We start from the raw sequence: 22,179 nt of genomic DNA on the forward strand, positions 1-22,179 counted from the left end.
AATTCAAGTAAGCTCAAATTCTCATTATGAATAAGGCAAGATACTATTTGTCTTATTTATTGCCTGCTGCATGCTTACCTTCAGCTTGGTATACAAGGACACCTAGATCTCGTTACACATTCCCCTGTCTCGATTTACAGCCATTAAGATAATCATCCGTCTTTATTAATTTGCTACCGACATGGATAACCGCACATTAATCCATATTATACTGCATTTGCCATGTATTTGCCCACTCTGTAAGCTTGTCCAAATCACACTGAATCAGAGTAGGAAAGACAGAACAATCAAAGATTCGAAGTCAAAGCAAATTTCTTTTAAGTTTTACATTTTTGTTTATTTTGATCCATTGAAAGGTTTTTGTGTGATTGAATTGCAAAATTACAATGCACATGTATTCATGCACAATGTTTCATGTATACATGCTGCTCTTGTCATTAGCAAAGCCTTTTTTGTTATCTCAACTGCTTGTTTTTTGGATAAAAGTGAAATAAAATGATATGTGGGAGGAAACAAAACTCAGTCAATAACTGCTTCATCCAGCAGGAGAAACAATAATAGATTAAAGACTGTACTTCCACAACTATGTTTAAAGGCATGAAAACTGGATTGATGATTTGAAGCAGGGAGCAACAATCACTCGATAGATGGGTTTAGTGTAGAGCTGTAAACAAGATGCAGTATAAACAGAAAAGAAAATAATTCATTTGGTTTGCCTATGTTTGGTGTGTGAATGATTTCACAAAGGACATTGAGTTGTTGAAGTTGCCTGGAATGGACAATAAGCTGTTGTTGTTCTGCACTTTGGTTTCTATTTTAATAATGGGAATTTAGAGTAGACTTGAAAAAGAAAGATTTTCAGGGTTGAAGGGAAAGAGCAGTGGGATGGGACTAATTTGGTTGGCATATTTAATAAGGTACTACAGACACAATGGGACAAATGGACTCTGCTGTATGATACTATGTTAAGCTTATATTTACTTGGAAAGTTAAACAATCTTTAAAATGTCACATCTTGATTATTTATCATGGACCCAAAATAATTGAGTTGAGGTGGACTTGATCCTTCATTACTGTGCTTTGTTCAGTCAGTCCCATCTTGCAAATTTAAATACAGTTGAGTTTTCAGTATTTTCTCTTTTCTTTTGAGGCAGAATTCAATCCGACACAACCTTTCTTTAAACCGTTATTTTATCAAAGTACCACGGTCACAGGAAGAACCTGGAAAAGGATCATTTTGGAGAATTGACCCTTCGTCAGAGGCGAAGTTGGTGGAGCAGGCATTCCGAAAACGCAGGCAGCGAGGGGTCTCTTGTTTCAGGATGCCATTTGGACCCATTTCTTCCAGGTTAGAAGCTTTCCCAATTTGCATTTTGAGTATTATTGACTGGTTTTAAAATTGTAGAACACCGTGGAATGTTTTCTCGTCAGCTCATGCCTTAAGCCACGCTGTGTAAAGATTTGATCAATTCAAGGGTAGCTAGGATCCTGACAAAATCTTGAATAACATGCACCTGCTTTAGGTATAATGGGAAAAACTGTAGAGCTGCAAGTTCTTGATTTGTACAGACAACACATTGTATATTATTTCTAGTTACTCCTTACATGTGTCTGTCTGAAAAGTGACTTACACTTGTGTACGAGATCCAGCCGAGGAATGCTTTGGTAAAAAGATAGTCCCAAATTGTACTGGAATCATGTGGGAAATACTATGAATGCGTTTAGACGTAGATAACCCTGGGCTGTTTGGCTAAAAACATAAGTCTCCAGTAATCTGTTACTCGACTCATTTAAATTAAAACTTTCACTGCAGAAACAGCCGTAATCCTATAATAGTTGTGGTATCCCAAGTAATCCCCAAATGCTCTGATTTAAAAAAAGACTATATGGTAAATAGTGCTGACTCTTTTGCCTTCTTTTTCCCTTGTGCTGTCCTCTGGCTGTGTGCAGAGCTGAGTAAGTGTTTTCTGTTGTTCCTACTATGATTATACTGTAGCAATGTGCTCACAGAACATCACAGTGAGTGTAATGAAAATGATTTCTTAGCTGTTGAGTTTGGAAATTTGAAAATTCACCAAAATGGCCCAAGACAAGGAAAAAATCAAACCACGTATAAGGGTTTCCTGTTTCATCGGTTTGGATTCAGTTACTGTTCCTCTTCTCATTGGCTGTCTATTTTCGCTCTAGGATATTTACCAACTCTGATTTACCATTATGTTCCTTTTTTTTTCTTGTCAAAGAACGACAGACATCCTACCGAAGCAGTAATATTCTGGCTTCCAGATAGCAAGCAAAAGAGTTTTTGTGCAGATTTCCATCTTCTACTGTTTTGCTTAGTGACCTGGAAATGAGTACTACTTCAGACAGAAGTATTTGATCATGTTCATTGCTTTCCATGTAACCAAATCTGGCGTTTTTCAGACTTGATGGTTTGCTGATCTTTTAAGTGGAAATTTTAAACTGGAATTTGAATTTTGTTAACACAGGATTTTTGGACTTAATACGTGTTGTAGCCTATTGTTCTGGACATCCTGCTAGACTTACAATTTAAAGTTGGGTCTGATCCTTTCTGAATTTAGCAGCATGAGAAAGTAAAGTGACTAATGGTTCCATATTTAGGTTACAGAATTCAGTTAGACTTCCTTTTTCTGCTCAAGTGAATTATTTCTAAATCAGTATATTGCCATTACCTTCTCATTCTTACAAGTTGCAAAGGTATTCAGGTAAAATATTACTTTCTTCCTAATTTCTTCTGTAACTACACTTGGACCAGGTGACACCTTATTCTTCTGCAGTCTATCACCCTGAATAAATTTGAGCTCATCTACTGGCTGTATTCTAACAATGTGACTTTGTGTCACCCATTGTCCCTTGCTTACTAATCTACATTGGTTCTGAGCCCAGCACCAACTTAATTTGAAATACTCATCCTTCACTGTTCTTGTAGACTCCGGACTTGGCATCTGATCTTGAAAGCGATGATCAGTTTCCTGTTCATAATCTTATATTTTTTAAGCTGACTTTACCTGGAATGGTGATTTGCAGGATAGTTTTGGATGAAGAAGACTTATCATTGCCAGAATACCATATCTACTTTCTCCAACTGTTTTCTGAGATATTGGTATACTATTTTCTGTCACTGTTTCTTGAAGACTTTTCATAAAAGTTCTTTTCACCGTATACTCTCAATCTGTGACACTTTATGGCACATATACTTTTGTAACAGATAATGTTATATTAACATTAATCGTGTCCTTCTGAGAATTTGTTTTATTATTAATAGTTAATTATTCATTAACCAAACTCCATTGAGACTGGTTGCAGTTGCAATTTTTCTACATTTGCTGGATGAATAGAAATTTCATGAAAGCTTCCTAGAGGACCATGATCTATGATAGTAATCTGGAAGATCAAGTCCCTTTTACTAATTTATAGTACTTTTGTAGGGTCTTAATTTTATTTTTCATAAACTCCAAATATTACAGTTTTATTATATGCCTTTGAAGAAGTTCTGTCTTTGCTGGTAGCATGTTGACTGAGTGAATTTAATTAATCTAGTAATAAATCCTGGTTTTATGTCACATTCTTATTGGAAAGTTCTTAGATATGTGATGTTTTAACAATGCATGCAAGATTATTCCATTTTTTTAGAATATGGTGTTGAAATCCTTTTTATACCATTGCATTCCTTTGAGATCAGACACAAGAATGCATTCCTAAATATTAGAGTTTGAATTTACTGTAATAAAGGGTAAACTTTCTAACCTCTGCCCCTCGCGGATTCTTGTTCAACACTGCAGATGAGATCGTCCAAGGAACAGAGCTTTGGGATGTTTAACTGGATCAGACTAAATACATCTCATTATCTAAATCAATGTCTGCTTCATGTCAGATTAATGCCAAATTGGATCCAAGCCAGGCAGTGAGATTGAAATTGTATCTTTGTGGATAGAATTTATTATCTACTCAGTCTTAAAGTCCTTCTGCTCACTAGTGTTCCCCCCACCCTCCTTTTATATCTACCCAGTCAATTAACCACAATCACTTGCTTAGCTCTTCGGTATATTAATAGAATTCCCCCTTCTCTCTTTGAATTAAAAACTTTCAAATATAAACAGTCTTTGAACAAAACTGATAAATTTAACCAATTGTTTTTTTCATGTTCTATATGTTACCTTATAACACAACCCAATCAGTAACAGACTTATTTTCATATTGAGTGTAATTAAATCAAACTCCCATAATCCCCATTCTTTCTTTTCAGGTACTTTTAACTAGCTTCTTTGTTTCTTTGGCGTCCCAGGCCAGCAGACAACATGTATTATTCTTTCCCACCCAGAATTCAATAAACATGGTCATACCAAATCTTCCAGATATTTTAGTATGTGCAGCATTGTTAAAAGGGGCTAGCTTACTATCTTCATGTCATTTGTAGTTAGAAGCTTGAGTGCGTTTTTGTTAATTTCTTTATTGTTTTATTTGCTCTTGCTGTCATCAGCAGTAGTATGTTTCATCATAGTACTCAGCTCCTATATATTATAACTGGCATCTGGTCTAGACTGAGTGAGTATACAGCCAGGCGAAAATGAGAACTGCAGATGCTGGAGATCAGAGTCAAGATTAGAGTGGTGCTGGAAAAGCACAGCCGTTCAGACAGCATCCGAGGAGCAAGAAAGTTGACGTTTCGGACAAAAGCCCTTCATCAAGAATGATGATGAAGGGCTTTTACCTGAAACATCGATTTTCCTGCTCTTCGGATACTGCCTGAACTGCTGTGCTTTTCCAGCACCACTCTAATCTTAAGTGTACAACCAGTTTAACCGTCCAATCAAACATCTAGTCCTGGTCCATTTCTTCCTTGGATGAAAGGTCATCTTTCTGTGAAGATCTGGTCTGATTTATCAGGATGCGATTAATAATTTCCAAGTATGACTGTTGATCCTAAGCCACTCTTGCGCCCCACCACCACCACCTCCCCCAAAGATGACTTCCAACCTTAAACTTCCTTTTTAATTTATCCGTGATACATCATTCAACTTCCATAGACCCTCCCTACAGAAAATTATTTACATGCTTTTTAGAGTTGCCTGCCAGTGTTTGTCTCCGATACCAGTAGAAGATTGCTGAATCTACTTTAAGTTGAATGCAATCTATTTTCAGCAAGTTGGTTCTAACTTGCACTCTACCATGCACTCACTCATTTCCACAGCTTCTCTACTATATTACCTTGTTCAAATAACTTTTGAAATTTTCATTCTGCAAATTCACCTTTTATATCAGTTGACTGGAGTTGCTGAAACATCTAAGAAGATCCTCCAAGATCACTTTTCATGCAGTAAGAGAATCCACTGTAACATCATGATCGCAAGTTTCTCTTTGAAACCCTGAGCCATTAGCTTGGCGTCAGTGTTCAGTCCCATCAAGAAGCACTTTTTCTGTGCAAAATCATTGGCATGGTAAGCCTGGCAGTCCCCTAATTGGTACCTCAGTGTAAATACCTCAGGAAATTCTTTACTGCTCCCCCCAGTTCTTTGGCAAGCTTTTTCCACTTATCTTTTTAATGTATTATAACTATTCTAACTTCTTGACAAAAAAAGATTTCATTTGTGGTATTCTTGTTTCAGATTACACTGTGACCTCAACTCACCCTCCTAACTTATTCTGGAACATTACTACAAGATTGATTGGAATTTCTTCCCCAATTTTCTCTCAAATTTTGTTCCCTTCCAGGTCCACTTTCAGAACTCATCCACCGATTTCAGGCCTTCCATATCTTTATCTCATTTTGCCACTACTTAGTTTTTTACCTCCTGTCCCTCATCTAGTACATTTAACCAATTATGTATTTGCTGGTGGTTTTCTGTCTTGTCTCTAATAAATATGTTGTGGAGATGCCGGTGCTGGACTGGGGTGTACAAAGTTTAAAAATCACACAACACCAGGTTACAGTCCAACAGCTTTATTTGGAAATACTAGCTTTCAGAGTGCTGCTCCTTCATCAGATTCCCTGATGAAAGGGCAGCGCTCCGAAAGCGAGTATTTCCAAATAAATCTGTTAGACTATAACTTGGTGTTGTGGTTTTTGACTTTATCCTAATAAAGATGACATTCCTCTATTCACTCCTTAGCCCATCTGACATATAAGTTTCATTAGTGCCAAAGTTTTGGTTGTCATCCTCTGGGACCAATACCCTTGTTCTGCATCTCTGTCACTTTGTCCACATTCAGTCAGCCCTTCATCTGCTGTAATTTGGTCCATGTTTTCCAACATATGTAAATAGATGCATGGTGTCTCATCACATGCAAGGACTTGTTCAGATTCTGTAAGTATGTCATTAGTGCCAATTAACCTTGCCCAGACTATTTCATTCTTCTTGCCCTTAGTGCATATATTACAAAATGTCCCTTGATTAAAATGTATTTTTGATGCCTTTATATGATGTCATAAGGCTCGCTGAATTTTCTCTGAAATCTCAAACCTTAATGAATTTCTCTCAGAAAGCAATCTAAGATTGTATCTCCTAGGTCCACTAGAATTTTATGAAACATCTCGTTCATTACTTTGTGTTTTATTTCTCTCACTCCATTACTAAAATTAATCTTTTCTGTTGCTATGTTCATCATGACTTTATTTATATTTTCTCACACATCCCTAAATATTTCTTCATTACCTTACCATTGTCCACTGTTACTTTCTTCTCTTTACTACAAATTGTAGACTAAATCTAGTTGCTGTGTATATGAAATTTAAGATTTTTTTTCCCCCTTATACCTTCAAGTCTGTTGGAATAACTTTGTTGAGGTCTCTTGCTAATGAGAGGCTCTGTGGGCTGTGATAGTGTTCTCCTTTGTCTTTTTTACATATATCACATTTATCATAGATTTCTTAGAATAAAAAAATTACAGCACAGGAACAGGCCCTTTGGCCTTCCAAGCCTGAGCCGATTCAGATCCTCTATCTAAAATTGCCACCTATTTTCTAAGGGTCTGCATCCCTTTGCTACCTGCTTATTCATGTATCTATCTAAATATATCTTCAATGATGTTATCGTTCCCACCCCTACCACCTCCGCTGGCAAGGCATTCCAGGCACCCCCACCCTCTGCGTGAAGAACTTTCCACGCATATCTCCTCTAAACTTTTCCCCCCTCACTTTGAATTCATGACACCTAGTAATTGAGTTCTTTGCTTTGAGAAAAAGTTTCTTGCATTCCACCCTGTCTTTATCTCTCATCATTTTGTAGATCTCAATCAGGTCGCCCCTCAACCTCCATCTTTTTACTGAGAATAATCCTAAACCACTCAACCTCTCTTCATAGCTAGCACCCTCCATACCAGGCAACATCCTAGTGAACCTCCTCTGCACCCTCTCCAAAGCATCTACATCCTTTTGGTAATGTGGCGACCAGAACTGTACCCAATATTCCAAATGTGGCCAAATCAAAGTCTTATAACTGTAACATTACCAGCCAACTCTTGTACTCAGTACCCTGTCCAATGAAGGAAAGCATGCTGTATGCTGCCTTGGCCAGTCTACAGGCCTGTCTTGCCACCTTTAGGGAACAAAGGACCTGAACACCCAGATCTCTCTGTACATCAGTTTTCCCCAGGACTTTTGCATTTTCTGTTTAGTTCGCTCTTGAATTGGATCTTTCAAAACCTCCCATTTGTTCGGATTGAACTCCATCTGCCCAACTCTCCAATCTACCTAGTGATGGGAGATAAGGAAATAGCAGGAGAACTTAACAAGTACTTTGCGTCAGTTTTCACAGTGGAAGACATGAGTAATATCCCAAAAAATTAAAGGGTGTCACGGGGCTGAGTTGAGTATGGTTGCCATTACGAAAGAGATAGTGCTAGAAAAGTTAAAAAGTCTTAAAATTGATAAATCTCCTGGCCCCGATGGGATACACCCGAGAGTTCTGAGAGAGGTTGCTGAGGAAATAGCAGAGGCATTGGTTGAGATCTTTCAAGAGTCACTGGAGTCAGGAAAGGTCCCAGATGATTGGAAGATGGCTGTAGTAACCCCCTTGTTCAAGAAAGGATCAAGGCAAAAGATGGAAAATTATAGGCCAATCAGCTTAACCTCGGTTGTTGGTAAAATTCTAGAATCCATCATTAAGGATGAGGTTTCTAAATTCTTGGAAGAGCAGAGTCTGATTAGAACAAGTCAACATGGATTTAGTAAAGGGAGGTCATGCCTGACAAACCTGTTGGAATTTTTTGAAGAGGTAACAAGTAGGTTAGACCAGGGAAACCCAGTGGATGTGGTCTATCTAGACTTTCAAAAGGCCTTTGATAAGGTGCCACACGGGAGGCTGCTGAGCAAGGTGAGGGCCCATGGTGTTCGAGGTGAGCTGCTGGGATGGATTGAGGATTGGCTGTCTAACAGAAGGCAGAGAGTTGGGATAAAAGGTTCTTTTTCAGAATGGCAGCCGGTGACGAGCGGTGTCCCGCAGGGTTTGGTGCTGGGGCCACAGCTGTTCGCATTATATATTAATGATTTGGATGAGGGAACCGGGGGCATTCTAGCGAAGTTTGCCGATGATACGAAGTTTGCCGATGATACGAAGTTAGGTGGACAGGCAGGTAGTACTGAGGAAGTGGGGAGGCTACAGAAGGATCTAGACAGGTTGGGAGAGTGGTCCAGGAAATGGCTGATGGAATTTAACGTGAGCAAGTGCGAGGTCTTGCACTTTGGCAAAAAGAATAAAAGCATGGACTACTTTCTAAATGGTGAGAAAATTAATAAAGCCAAAGCACAAAGGGATCTGGGAGTGCTAGTCGAGGATTCTCTAAAGGTAAACATGCAGGTTGAGTCTGTGATTAAGAAAGCGAATGCAATGTTGTCTCTTATCTCAAGAGGGTTGGAATATAAAAGCAGAGATGTACTACTAAGACTTTATAAAGCTCTGGTTAGGCCCCATTTGGAGTACTGTGTCCAGTTTTGGTCCCCACACCTCAGGAAGGACATACTGGCACTGGAACGTGTCCAGCGGAGATTCACACGGATGATCCCTGGAATGACAGGTCTAGCATATGAGGAACGGCTGAGGATACTGGGATTGTATTCGTTGGAGTTTAGAAGATTAAGGGGAGATCTAATAGAGACGTACAAAATAATACATGGCTTTGAAAAGGTGGATGCTAGGAAATTGTTTCTGTTAGGCGAGGAGACTAGGACCCGTGGACACAGCCTTAGAATTAGAGGGGGTCATTTCAGAACAGAAATGCGGAGACATTTCTTCAGCCAGAGAGTGGTGGGCCTGTGGAATTCATTGCCACGGAGTGCAGTGGAAGCCGGGACGCTAAATGTCTTCAAGGCCGAGATTGATAGGTTCTTGTTGTCTAGAGGAATTAAAGGCTACGGGGAGAATGCTGGTAAGTGGAGCTGAAATGCGCATCAGCCATGATTGAATGGCGGAGTGGACTCGATGGGCCGAATGGCCTTACTTCCACTCCTATGTCTTATGGTCTTACCTATACTCTGCTGTATTCTCTGACAGTCCCCTTCACTATCTGCTACTCAGCCAAACTTAGTGTCATCTGCAAACTTGCTAATCGGGCAGTCTACACCTTTCTCCAAATCATTCAGTGATCCCAGCACAGATCCCTGTGGAACACACTGTTCACTGGTCTCCATTTTGAGAAACTCCATTCCACTACTACTCTGTCTCCTGTTGCCCAGCCAGTTTTCTATCCATCTAGCTATAACACCCCAGACCTCATGCGACTTTACCTTCTCCATCAGCCTACTATGGGGAACCTTATCAAATGCCTTACTCAAGCCCATGTGAATGACATCTATAGTCCTTCCCTCATCAATCAACTTTGTCGTCACCTCAAAGAATTCTATTAGGTTTGTAAGACATGACCTTCCCTGCACAAAACCATGTTGCCTATCACTGATAAGCCCATTTTCTTCCAAATGGGTGAAAATCCTATCCCTTAGTATCTTCTCCAGCAGCTTCCCTACCACTGACGTCAGGCTCACAGGTCCATACTTAGCTGGATTATCCCTGCTATCCTTCATAAACAAGGGGACAACATTAGTAATTCTCCAGTACTCCGGGACCTCCCCTGTGATCAAGGATGCTGCAAAGATATCTGTTAAGACTCTAGCTATTTCCTCTCTCACTTCCCTCAGTAACCTGGGATAGATCCCACCTGGACCTGGCAACTTGTCCACCTTAATGCCTTTTAGAATACCCAACACTTCCTCCCTCCTTATGCTGTCTTGACCTAGAGTAGTCAAAGATCTATCCCTAGCCTCAACATCTGCTATGTCCCACTCCTTGGTGAATACTGAAGGAAAGTATCATTAAGAATCTCACCTGTTTTCTCTGACTCCATGCATAACTTTCCTCCTTTGTCCTTGAGTGGGCCAACCCTTTCTCTAGTTACCCTCTTGCTCCTTATATATGAATAAAAAGCTTTGATATTTTCCTTAACCTTGTTTGCTAAGGATATGTCATGACGCCTTTTAGCCCTCTTAATTCTTCTTTTCAGATTCGTCCTATATTCCTGATATTCTTCCAAAGCTTTGACTGTCTTCAGTCGCCTAGACCTTATACACGCATCCTTTTTCCTCTTAGCTAGTCTCACAATTTTATTTTTCATCCATAGTTCCCTAGTCTTGCCAATTCTATCCCTCATTTTCACAGGGTCACACCTGTCCTGCACTCTAATCAACGACTCTTCAAAAGTCTCCCACAGATCGAATGTGGATTTGCCCTCAAACAGCTGCTCCCAATCTACATTCCCCAGCTCCTGCTGAATTTTGGTATAGTTGGCCTTCCCCCAGTTTCTCTCTCTTCCTTTAGGACCACTCTTGTCTTTGTCCATGAGTATTCTAAAACTTATGAAATTGTGATCACTATTCCCAAAGTAATCTCTTACTGAAACTTCAACCACCTGGCTGGGCTCATTTCCCTACACCAGGTCCAGTATGGCCCCTTCCCGAGTTAAGACTATTTACATACTGCTCTAGAAAACCCCCCTCGTTTAAAATCTCCCATCACTACCAGCCTGTTGCTCCTACATATTTCCATGGTCTATTTACATATTTGTACCTCTATCTCACGTTCATTGTTTGGAAGCCTGTAGTACACCCCCAAACACCCTTGCTATTTCTGAGCTCTGCCCATATTGCCTCACTGCTTGAGACCTCCATAGTGCTCTCCTTCAGCACAGCTGTGATAACCTCTCTGACCAGTAATGCAACTCCTCCGCCCCTTTTTACTTCCCTTTCTATTCCGCCTGAAGCATCTATATCTTGGGATATTTATGATTCGGAGATGCCGGTGTTGGACTGGGGTGTACAAAGTTAAAAAATCACACAACACCAGGTTATAGTCCAACAGGTTTAATTGGAAGCACACTAGCTTTTGGAGCGATGCTCCTTCAGGTGATGAAGGAGCATCGCTCTGAAAGCTAGTGTGCTTCCAATTAAACCTGTTGGACTATAACCTGGTGTTGTGTGATTTTTAACCTTGGGGTATTTAGTTGCCGATCTTGCCCTTCCCTCAGTAATAGCAATAATATCATACTCCCAGGTGCTAATCCAAATCCTAAACTCATCTGCCTTACCTACTTATCTCTTGCATTAAAACAAATGCACCTCAGACCACCATTCCCTTTGCTTTCATCCATAGCTCCCTGACTACTCTTCCCCCTTAGTCACGCTGACTTCATTACCTAGTTACTTACAGGCTTTAGTTACTACCTCCTTCCTGTCCACTAACCACCTCATTTGGTTCCCACCCCCCGCCATATTAGTTTAAACCATCCCCAACAGCATTAGCAAAAGCACTCCCAAGGACATTGGTTCCAGTCTGGTCCAGGTGTAGACCATCCAATTTTTAATTGTCCCACCTCCCCCAGAACCGGTTCCAATCTCCCAAAACTCCAAACCCCTCCCTTCTGTACCATCTCTTAAGTCACACGTTCAGCCTGCCTATTTCATTTATATTCTGACTAGCATGTGGCACTGGTAGCAATCCTGAGACTACTCCCTCTAAGTTTTTTTAACTTGGTTCCTAACTCCATAAATTCTGCTTGTAGGACTTTATCCTGCTTTTTTACCTTCTTCATTGGTGCCGATATGCACCACGACAATTGGCTGTTTACCCTCCCACTTGTGAATTTTCTGCAACCAATCCAAGACCTCCCTGACCTGTGCACCTGGGAGGCCACATACCATTCTGAGTCTCTTTTGCGACCACAGAAATGCCTATCTACTCCCCTTACAATAGAATACCCTATGACTATAGTCCTTCCACTCTTTTTCCCGCCCTTCTGAATAGCAGAGCCAGTCACGGTGCCATGACCTGGCGACCGCTGCCTTCTCCTGGTGAGCCATCTCCCCCAACAGTATCCAAAACAATATACCTGTTTTGAAGGGAGATGACTGCAGGGGATACCTGCACTGCCTTCCTGCTCGGTCACTGTCTTTGGTCTTCTGTAAGTTTAAAATACTCATCATTCCTTATTCCTCTGAGAAGATGAATGGACAAACTGTCAGTGTAGTTTTAAGGTAATTAATCTTTTTTCTTTTAAACTCCTACCTCCTGATACTAATAGCACCACCTTAATATTTGGGTTTTGAAGTTTGGCCTTACTACCTCTGCACATGAATAGTTTCCCCAACTATTATGCACGGAACCACCACCCATCCTTATGATTCCTTCTCAAATTCCTTAATGTTATTTTATATCTAAAAACATTGAAGTAACTTTTTAAGTCTAATCCACTACATACACTACAGATGTGCATCCACCATTCAGTATAGCACAAACGAATGATTCTGTGACTAAACATGCATTATGCAAGCTGAAACTACTTGTAATTAATACAATTCCTTCTGCCTGACAATTATCACTATCTTCTTCCAAACTTGCCATGTGATGCATAGAACTGTGGACCCTTGTTTAAGACAATTTGTTGTATTATGGTATTTCAAATCACAAAGCACACTGTTCACCACGTTTTGGGAATTTCTGGGGTTCATTCTTCTGCTATAGCTTCCCAAATCCTGCTTTCTGTTCTAATTGCCAGAGTTGTGTTTATTCTTCCTCCTCTTTGGCTCTGAGAATATTTTGCATTTGATCTTGCTTCTAGACAGAAGTACCAGTGCCAAGGCCACTCATTGCTTTTTTCTCTTGGTAAAGATGTAACCTGGGTCCACATACTAACTTCATTTTACCATTGATCATAAAGTTCAGCATCACCAAATATTGGTGTGAAGTCATATTAAAACATGTTGCACTCTGTTTCAGCCATTCACTTACAAAGTAATTCTAATTAGAGTCATAGAGATGTACTGCATGGAAACAGACCCTTCGGTCCAACCCAATCTAGTTCCACCTGCCAGCACCTGGCCCATATCCCTCCAAACCTCTCCTACTCATATACTCCTCCAAACGCCTCTTAAATGTTGCAATTGTACCAGCCTCCACCACTTCCTCATTCCATACACACTATCCTGTGTGAAAAAGAACACTTAGCTTTGTCTTTAGGCAACATCCTCTGCTACCAGTTTCAATCCAGGTGCAAGCAAGTTGATGAGAGACCAACCAAGACCCCTTCCTTTGTGGATAGAGATTATTAACAACTCTGTGTTAGAGGTCCTTTCACAAACCAATTTTTACAAGCCAGTCCCACCAATTTTCCCTTTCCTACTATCAATTAATTAATTGCCAATAATCTTAATTACTTGCTACTTGAACAAGAAACTGAATGCTTTCTAGGTTGTATGTACATTAGGAAGTGGGAAATCAATAGTTCTAATTAAGCGATCATTGGCAACATTGAAAGTCGCTGAAGTTTGTCTATAATGTAATGAATTATTTTTCTAAGTGCACTTAATTGTACTACTTAAATAAAACAAAATTCAGTCACTTGTATCGAAAGCAAACCTGAATATTGAAAATGGTTCTATATATTAAACATGTTCCCAAGACATAGTATTTTATTCAATATATCTTAATGGTACAGTAAATGAAGCGAACTTAATGGAAAGTAAAATTGCCTGCATTGTATTTTTTCATTGGGATGTTGCTCATCCTTTTCATTTTTCACACTTTTTTTTCCTACAGACACAGGCATTGATTTGGGGTGTATCAACTTCTATATATTGTTTTCTCTGCATAGCTCTTCTGAAAATAATTGTTGTAGCATGGAGTTGGATGAAGTTTAAATGACTTCAATCTATAAAGTATTTGTTAAATGTATCTTTCACCAGTGATTTCCTTCTTGCCTCTTAGCCGGTCAGCGACGTATCATAGACGGTCTGTTAATTCCAGTCAGCCTAATCTGTGGACACAGTTACATGTTCAATTTTATATTTTTTTTAAGAGAAGATCTATTTATGTAAGCTGATTTTATGTGTCTTTATTAACATTTCAGGAGTGCTCCTGCGTCTCCCAGTCATCCAGGACTTCTCTCTCCTCACTCGAGTGGGCTGCAGACTCCTGAATGCTTGTCACGTGAAGGTTCCCCTATTTCGCATGACCACGATTTCACAAGTTCCAAGTTGGCGTCGGTGCCAGAGGGTCGCTACTCTCAAAGTGCACCAGGTAACCATGCCCTTTTACAAAGGAGAATTTTTAATGTAGATATCCTTGGTTTTGTGACCTAGCGCTTATACAACTATTTAACACATAATGATTTTATCGCAAAATAAAGCTATTTTTAAATTCATTTCAAATGGGCATTGCTGGCTGCCAGCATTTATTGCCTGTCCCTGGTTGCCCTTGGGAAAATGGTGATGAGCTGCCTCCTGGAACCGCTGCAGGCTACCTGCTGTGGGTTGACCCACAGTGCTATTAGGGGGGGACTGCCAGGATGTTGACCCAGCGACAGTGAAGGAATGCCGATTATATTTCCAAGTCAGAATGGTGAGTGGCATTCCTGTATATCTGCTAGACTGAAGTGGTCATGGGTTTGGACAGTGCTGTCTGAGGATCTTTGGTGAATTTCTGCAGTGCATCTTGTAGATAGTACGCACTGTGGCTATTGAGGGTTGGTGGTGGAGTGATTCCATAATTGTGAATACAGTACTAGTCAACGGGCTGCTTTGTCCTGGATGATGTCAAGCTTTTTGAGTGTTGTTAGGGCTGCCTCATCCAGGCATTTCAGGAGTATTCCATCACATTTCTGACTTGTGCCTTGTAAATGGTGGGCTGACTTTGAGGAGTTAGGAGTGAGTTACTTGCTGTGTCCAGTAATTCCTAGCTTCTGACCTGCTGTTGTAGCTACTGTGTTTACTTGATGAGTCCAGTTGAGTTTTTGGTCAGTGATAACTCCCAAGATGTTGACAGTGGGGGTTCAGTGATGGTAACACTGTTGAATGCCAAGAGCTAGTGGTTAGATTGTCTCCTCCATTGCTGATGGTCATTGTCTGGCATTTGTGTGCATGAATGTTACTTGCCACTTGTCGGCCCAGGCCTGGATGTTATCCAGATCTTGTTGCATTTGAGCATGGACTGCTTCAGTATCTGAGGGGTTGTGAATGGAGCTGAACATTGTGCAATCATCAACGAACATCCTCACTTCTAACCTTATGATGGAGAGAAGGTCATTGATATAGCAGCTGAAGATGGTTGGGTAGGGGACACTACCCTGAGGACCTCCTGCAGAGAGATCCTGGAGCTGAAGTGACTGTCCTCCAATAGCCACAACCATTTTCCTAAGTGTCATGTATGACTCCAACCACTGGAGAGTTTGCCCCATTGATTCCAGTTTTGCTAGGGCTCCTTGGTGCCACACTCTGTTGAATGCAGCCTAATGTCAAGGGCTGTCACTCTCACCTCCCCTGTGGAATTCAGCTCGTTTGTCCATATTTAGGTTGTAATGAGGTCAGGAGCTGAGTGGCCCTGGCTGAACCCAAACTGGGCATCACTGAGCAGGTGCTGCTTGATGGCCCTGTTGATGACACCTTCCATCACTTCACTGATGATTGACAATAGAGTGATGGGACAGTAATTGGCTGAGTTGGATTTGTCCTGCATTTTGTGTACGAGACATATGTTGCAATTTTCCACATTGTGGGGTAGATACCAGTGTTGGAGCTGTACTGAACAAGTCTTCAGTGCTATTGCTAGAATGTTATCAGGGCCCATAGCCTGTGCAGTTTCCAGTATCTCCAAATGTTTCTTGATATCATGTGGAGTGAATTGAATTTGCTTAAGACTGGTAGGAGTATACTTAAGGGGGAAACCAGGAGGGCAGAGAGGGGACATGAGAGAGCTTTGGCAAATAGGGTTAAGGAGAATCCAAATGGTTTTTACAAATACATTAAGGACAAAAGGGTAAGTAGGGAGAGAATAGGGCCCCTCAAAGATCAGCAAGGCGGCCTTTTTGTGGAGCTGTAGAAAATGGGGGAGGTACTAAACGAGTATTTTGCATCAGTATTTACTGTGGAAAAGGTTATGGAAGATATAGAATATGTGGAAATAGATGGTGACACCTTGCAAAATGTCCATATTACAGAGGAGGAAGTGCTGGATGTCTTGAAATGCATAAAAGTGGATAAATCCCCAAGACCTGATCAGATATACCCTAGATCTCTGTGGGAACCTAGAGAAGTGATTGCTGGGCCTCTTGCTGAGATATTTGTATCATCGATAGTCACAGGTGAGGTGCCGGAAGACTGGAGGTTGGCAAACGTGGTGCCACTGTTTAAGAAAGGTGGTAAGGACACCAGGGAACTATAGACCAGTGAGCCTGACGTCGTTGGTGGGCAAGTTGTTCGAGGGCATCCTGAGGGACAGGATGTACATGTATTTGGAAAGGCAAGGACTGATTAGGGATAGTGAGCATGGCTTTGTGCGTGGGAAATCATGTCTCACAAACATGATTGAGTATTTTGAAGAAGTAACAAAGAGGATTGATGAGGGCAGAGTGGCAGATGTGATCTATATGGACTTCAGTAAGGCATTTGCCAAGGTTCCCTGGGAGACTGTTTGGCAAGGTTAAATCTCACTGAATACAGGGATAACTAGTCATTTGGATACAGAACTGGAAGAAAGGTAGAGGACTGAGGGTGGTGGTGGAGGGTTGTTTTTCAGACTGGAGGCCTGTGACAAGTGGAGTGCCACAAGGATCAGTGCTAAGTCCTCTACTTTTTGTCATTTACATAAATGATTTGGATGCGAGCATAAGAGATACAGTTAGTAAGTTTGCAGATGACACCAAAATTGGAGGTGTAGTGAACAGCGTTGGAGGTTACCTCAGATTACAACAGGATTTTGACCAGATGGGCCAGTGGGCTGAGAAGTGGCAGATGGAGTTTAATTCCGATAAATGTGAGATGCTGCATTTTGGTGAAGCAAATCTTAGCAGGACATATACACTTAATGGTAAGGTACTAGGGAGTATCACTGAACAAAGAGACCTTGGAGTGCAGGTTCATAGCTCCTTGAAAGTGGAGTCGCAGGTAGATAGGATAGTGAAGGCGGCGTTTGCTATGCTTTCCTTTATTGGTCAAAGTATTGAGTACAGGAGTTGGGAGGTCATGTTGCAGCTGTACAGGACGTTGGTTAGGCCACTGTTGGAATATTGCGTGCAATTCTGGTCTCCTTCCTATCAGAAAGGTGTTGTGAAAATTGAAAGGGTTCAGAAAAGATCTACAAGGATGTTACTAGGGTTGGAGGATTTGAGCTATAGGGAGAGGCTGAACAGGCTGGGGCTGTTTTCCCTGGAGTGTCTGAGGCTGAGGGGTGACTTTATAGAGGTTTACAAAATTGAGAGGGGCATGGATAGGATAAATAGGCAAGGTCTTTTCCTTAGGGTCAGGGAGTCCAGAACTAGAGGGCAGAGGTTTAGGGTGAGAGGGGAAAGATATAAAAGAGCCCTAAGGGGCAACTGTTTCACACAGAGGGTGGTACATGTATGGAATGAGCTGCCAGAGAAGTGGTGGAGGCTGTCACAATTCCAACATTGAAAAGGCATTTGGATGGTTATATTAATAGGAAGGGTTAGGAGGGATATGGGCCAGGTGCTGGCAGGTGGGACTAGATTGGGTTGGGATATCTGGCCGACATGAACGGGTTGGACTGAAGGGTCTGTTTCCATGCTGTACACTTCTTTGACTCTATGGTATCTGTAATGCTGGGGACCACTGGAGGAGGCCATGATGGATCATCCACTTGACACTTCTGGCTGAAAATTGAATTGAATTTATTGTCACATGTACTAAGACACAGTGAAAAGCTTTGCCTTGCAAGCAATACTGGCAAATCACACAGTTAAGTAGCATAGACAAGTAAACAATAGGTAAACAGCGGCAATTACAAAAACACAGGTACAGGCAAATGTTAAGAGTTTGAGAGTCCATTCAATATTCTAATAACAGTGGGGTAGAAACTTTCAAAATCGACTGCTGCGTGTGCTCAGGCTTCTGTACCTTCTCCCCAATGGTAGAAATTATAGAAAAACATTGTCAGGGTGGGATGCATTCGATTAGATTAGATTACTTAGTGTGGAAACAGGCCATTCGGCCCAACAAGTCCACACTGACCCTCCAAAGAACAACCCCACCCTGACTCATTCCCCTACATTTACCCCTTCACCTAACACCACGGGCAATTTAGCATGGCCAATTCACCTGACCTGCACACCTTTGGATTGTCGGAGGAAACCCATGCAGACACGGAGAGAATGTGCAAACTCCACACAGACAGTTGCCCGGGGTGGATATTGAACCCAGGTCTCTGGCGCTGAGGCAACAGTGCTAACCACTGTACCACCATGCCAGAATGCTGGCGGGCTTTCCTTGACAGTGGGCCTGGTGGATCCTATAGACGGGGGGGTTGGTCTTTGTGATTGTCGAGGCCAAGTTCACCAATGTCTTCAACCATCTCAGATCTTGAATAGTACAGTTGCCATAGCAGATAGTGATACATCCAGACAGAGTGCTCTCAATGGCACACCTATAAAAGTTGGCAGGGGTATTTGCCGCCATGTGAAATTTCCTCAGCTGCCTGAGGAAGAGGAGACGTTGTTAGGTCTTTGTAACCAGCGTGTCCACGTGAAGAGTCCAAGAAAGCTTGATGTGGGTGACCACTCCAAGGAGCTTGACACTCTCCACTCGTTCCACCTCTGTTCTGTTAATGTTTAGGGGGAGCATGAGTAACATCCTGCTGAAAGTCAATAATGAGTTTCTTGGTTTTGCTGGCATTGAGAGCTAGGTTGTTCTCAGTGCACCATTTTTCCAGATCTTCCACCTCCTGTCTGCGAATGCTTCAGCCTTATCTTTTGCACTGATGTGATGGGCTCTTACATCATTGAAGATGGGTATATTTGTGGAGCTGCACCCTCCACTAAGTTCTTTAATTGTCCACCACCATTCACAACTGGATATGGGAGGACTGCAGAGCTTAGATTTGATCTGTTGGTTGTGGGATCACTTAGCTCTTTCTGTCACTTGCTGCTTATGCTGTTTGGCATGTTTGATGGCTTCACAGGTTGACACATTGTCTTCAGTTTTGCCTGGCATTCCCTCTAGGACTCTCCATTGAACCAAGGTTGATTCGCTGGCTTGATGGTAATGGTTGAGTGATGATATGCTGGGCCATGAGCTTATGGGTTGTGCTGGACTATAATTCTGCTGTTGATGGCCCACAGTGTCTCATGGATCCCAGTCTTGAGTTGCTAGACCTGATTGAAGTCTGTACCACTTAGCATGGTGATAGCGCCACACAACATTGGACGTTATTCTCAACGTGAAGGCAGGAAGCCCTCTCCACAAGGACTGTACATTGGTAGCTCTTACTGATGGTGTTATGGACAAATGCATCTGCATCTGGCAGATTGGCCAGGATGAGGTCAAATATGTTTTTCCTCCTTGTTGTTTCCCTCACCACCTGCCCCAGACCCAGTCAAGAAGCTATGTCCTTTAGGACCCGATCAGCTTGATCTGTAGTACTTCTGCGGAGCCACTCTTGGTAGTGGACATTGAAATCTCCCATCCAGAGTACATTTTGTGCCTTTACCATCCTTAGTGCTTCCTCTAGGTGTTGCTCAACATTGAGGAGTACCGATTTGTCAACTGATAGAGGACCGTATTTGGTAATCAGCAAGATGTTTCCTTGCCCATGTTTGACCTGAAGCCATGAGACTTCATGGGGTCTAGAGTCAATGTTGAGGACTCCCACAGCAACTCCCTCCCAACTGTATACCACTGTGCCATCACCTCTGCTGGGTCTGTCCTGCCGATGAGACAGAAATACTGAGTGATGGTGGTGTCTGGGACATTGTCTGTAAGGTATGATTCCTTGAGTATAACTATGTCAGTCTGTTGCTTGACTTGTCTGTGAGACAGCTCTCCCAGATTTGGCACTCACCCCTAGATGTCAATGAGGAGGACTTTGCAGGGTTCACAGGGCTGTTTCTGCCGTTGTCTTTTCCAGTGTTGAGTTCAATACCAAGTGATTCATCCAGTTTCATTTCTTTGAGACTTTGTAGCATGCTAAGCCACTTCAGAGGGAAGTTAAGAGTTAACCACATTGCTGTGGGCCTGGAGTCACCTGTAGGCCAGAGCAGGTGAGAATGTCAGATTTCTTTCCCTAAAGGACATTAGTGAATCAAATGGGTTATTCCCATCATCGACCATGATTTCATGGTGATTCTTAATTTCAGATTTTTCTTTTCACATAATTGTTGATTTTGGTTTTGGTTTTCTAAAAAAAAATTACAAATCCACTCAGATTAAGTCTTCATAATTTTTTCTCACTCTCTTGTTCAGGTTTTTTCCTTTGTTTCAGCAGAACTTTTAGTTGTCTTCCATTCAGTTGTTATACCACCACATAGTCACAAGAAAAGAGCTAGAAATTGTCATAGAATAAATTAGTTACTTTTTAGTCCTTATTGTGGGTGAAGTTGCAAGCCCATACATAATGCTTTCTCTCTCAGCTTGAGAAAGATCAAGGACTTAAAACCATTTTCCTGCAACTCTGCTTTGATGTGTGTTAATTCAGTAATGCTTTGCACTATTTAAATACAGTCATTGTTAGCAAGGTATTCACGTTGCAAGCACTTGTTTCAGATTGTGATGAAGGAGTGAGATGGAGTCAGTGGTAATAGAATGGAGGCTGTGGTGGCTGTGGAAAAACTTTTGTTTTTTTCAGAAGTATAGTTAGAGGAAATTGCAGCTTATGTGGGACTGGATGTCCAAGAAACACCCTGATGGTACACAACCACCTGATGAAGGAGCGGCACTCTAAAAGCTAGTGTGCTTCCAATTAAACCTGTTGGGCTATAACCTGGTGTTGTGTGATTTTTAACTATGTACACCCCAGTCCAACACTGGCATCTCCAAATCATGATGGTACTGAGGTTGGAAGAGATGGTAGTAAAGTAGAACTGGGCCAGAACAAACTACATTTAAAATGGATATTTTGATTGTGATCGTTATAGCCTAAACCAGAGGGCTTTTCGTTATCTTAAAAGTGTTACTCTTAATATAAATGTGGAGGAAGAGCAAGAGTGCTCAGACTAAGATTTCATGATACCATGTAATAGAAATATTTCTCTACTCTCAAACCGAAAATAAAGCTTCCTTGACACTCCTTATCAAATGCTCCCAGGACTGATACAGCATGGGGTTAGATTACTCTATGCTTGCATTTTGAAGTTGTTTGATTTATTATGTTGGAAACTTGTGGTTGCATTTGCTAATTGTAATGAGTGTTTTCTTTCCAGGGTCTCCAGTTAGTGGCCAGCCTGTTATAATGGCAGTTCCTCCCCAACCTCCTAGTGTTGTAACCAAATCTATGGCTTATATGCCCACCTCCTTAATAACTTCCCAACAGTCCACTGGGCATGCCATTCATGTGCTTCAGCAAGCGCCCACTGTAACCATGGTGAGGGTGCTAACGACATCAGCCAACACCTCGAATGGCTACATCCTTACCAATCAGAGCCATATTGGAAGTGGGCAGGTCATTCACGATGGTTCCAATGACCAGAAAGGTAAGTAATTACAGTTCTATTGATGTATGGCTTGTTTAAAAAAAAGATAATATGTTTTATTAAAATCCTGCATTGCTGTTTATGTAACGTCACGTCAGTTCACATTTTTGGCATTTGTTTCTTTGCATTGAAAATCCTGTATTCACCTTTATGATGAAAACTATCATTATCATTGGTACACTATGATTACATTTCCTGCCAGAGGTG

General features: G+C 41.5%; 1 protein-coding gene across 1 annotated transcript in view; it reads left to right on the forward strand.

Moving 5' to 3' along the window:
* The window catches only part of foxk1 (forkhead box K1), a 133,408-nt gene that overhangs the window by 86,763 nt on the left and 24,466 nt on the right, over window positions 1-22,179 (forward strand). Inside the window, exons 5-7 of the mRNA XM_072559302.1 lie at window positions 1,155-1,348; window positions 14,407-14,576; window positions 21,703-21,972. Coding sequence (XP_072415403.1) covers window positions 1,155-1,348; window positions 14,407-14,576; window positions 21,703-21,972 — 634 coding nt within the window. The remainder of the gene's footprint in view (window positions 1-1,154; window positions 1,349-14,406; window positions 14,577-21,702; window positions 21,973-22,179) is intronic.

The sequence above is a fragment of the Chiloscyllium punctatum genome, chromosome 40 (assembly GCF_047496795.1).
Source record: "Chiloscyllium punctatum isolate Juve2018m chromosome 40, sChiPun1.3, whole genome shotgun sequence".
NCBI classification, from domain to species: domain Eukaryota; kingdom Metazoa; phylum Chordata; class Chondrichthyes; order Orectolobiformes; family Hemiscylliidae; genus Chiloscyllium; species Chiloscyllium punctatum.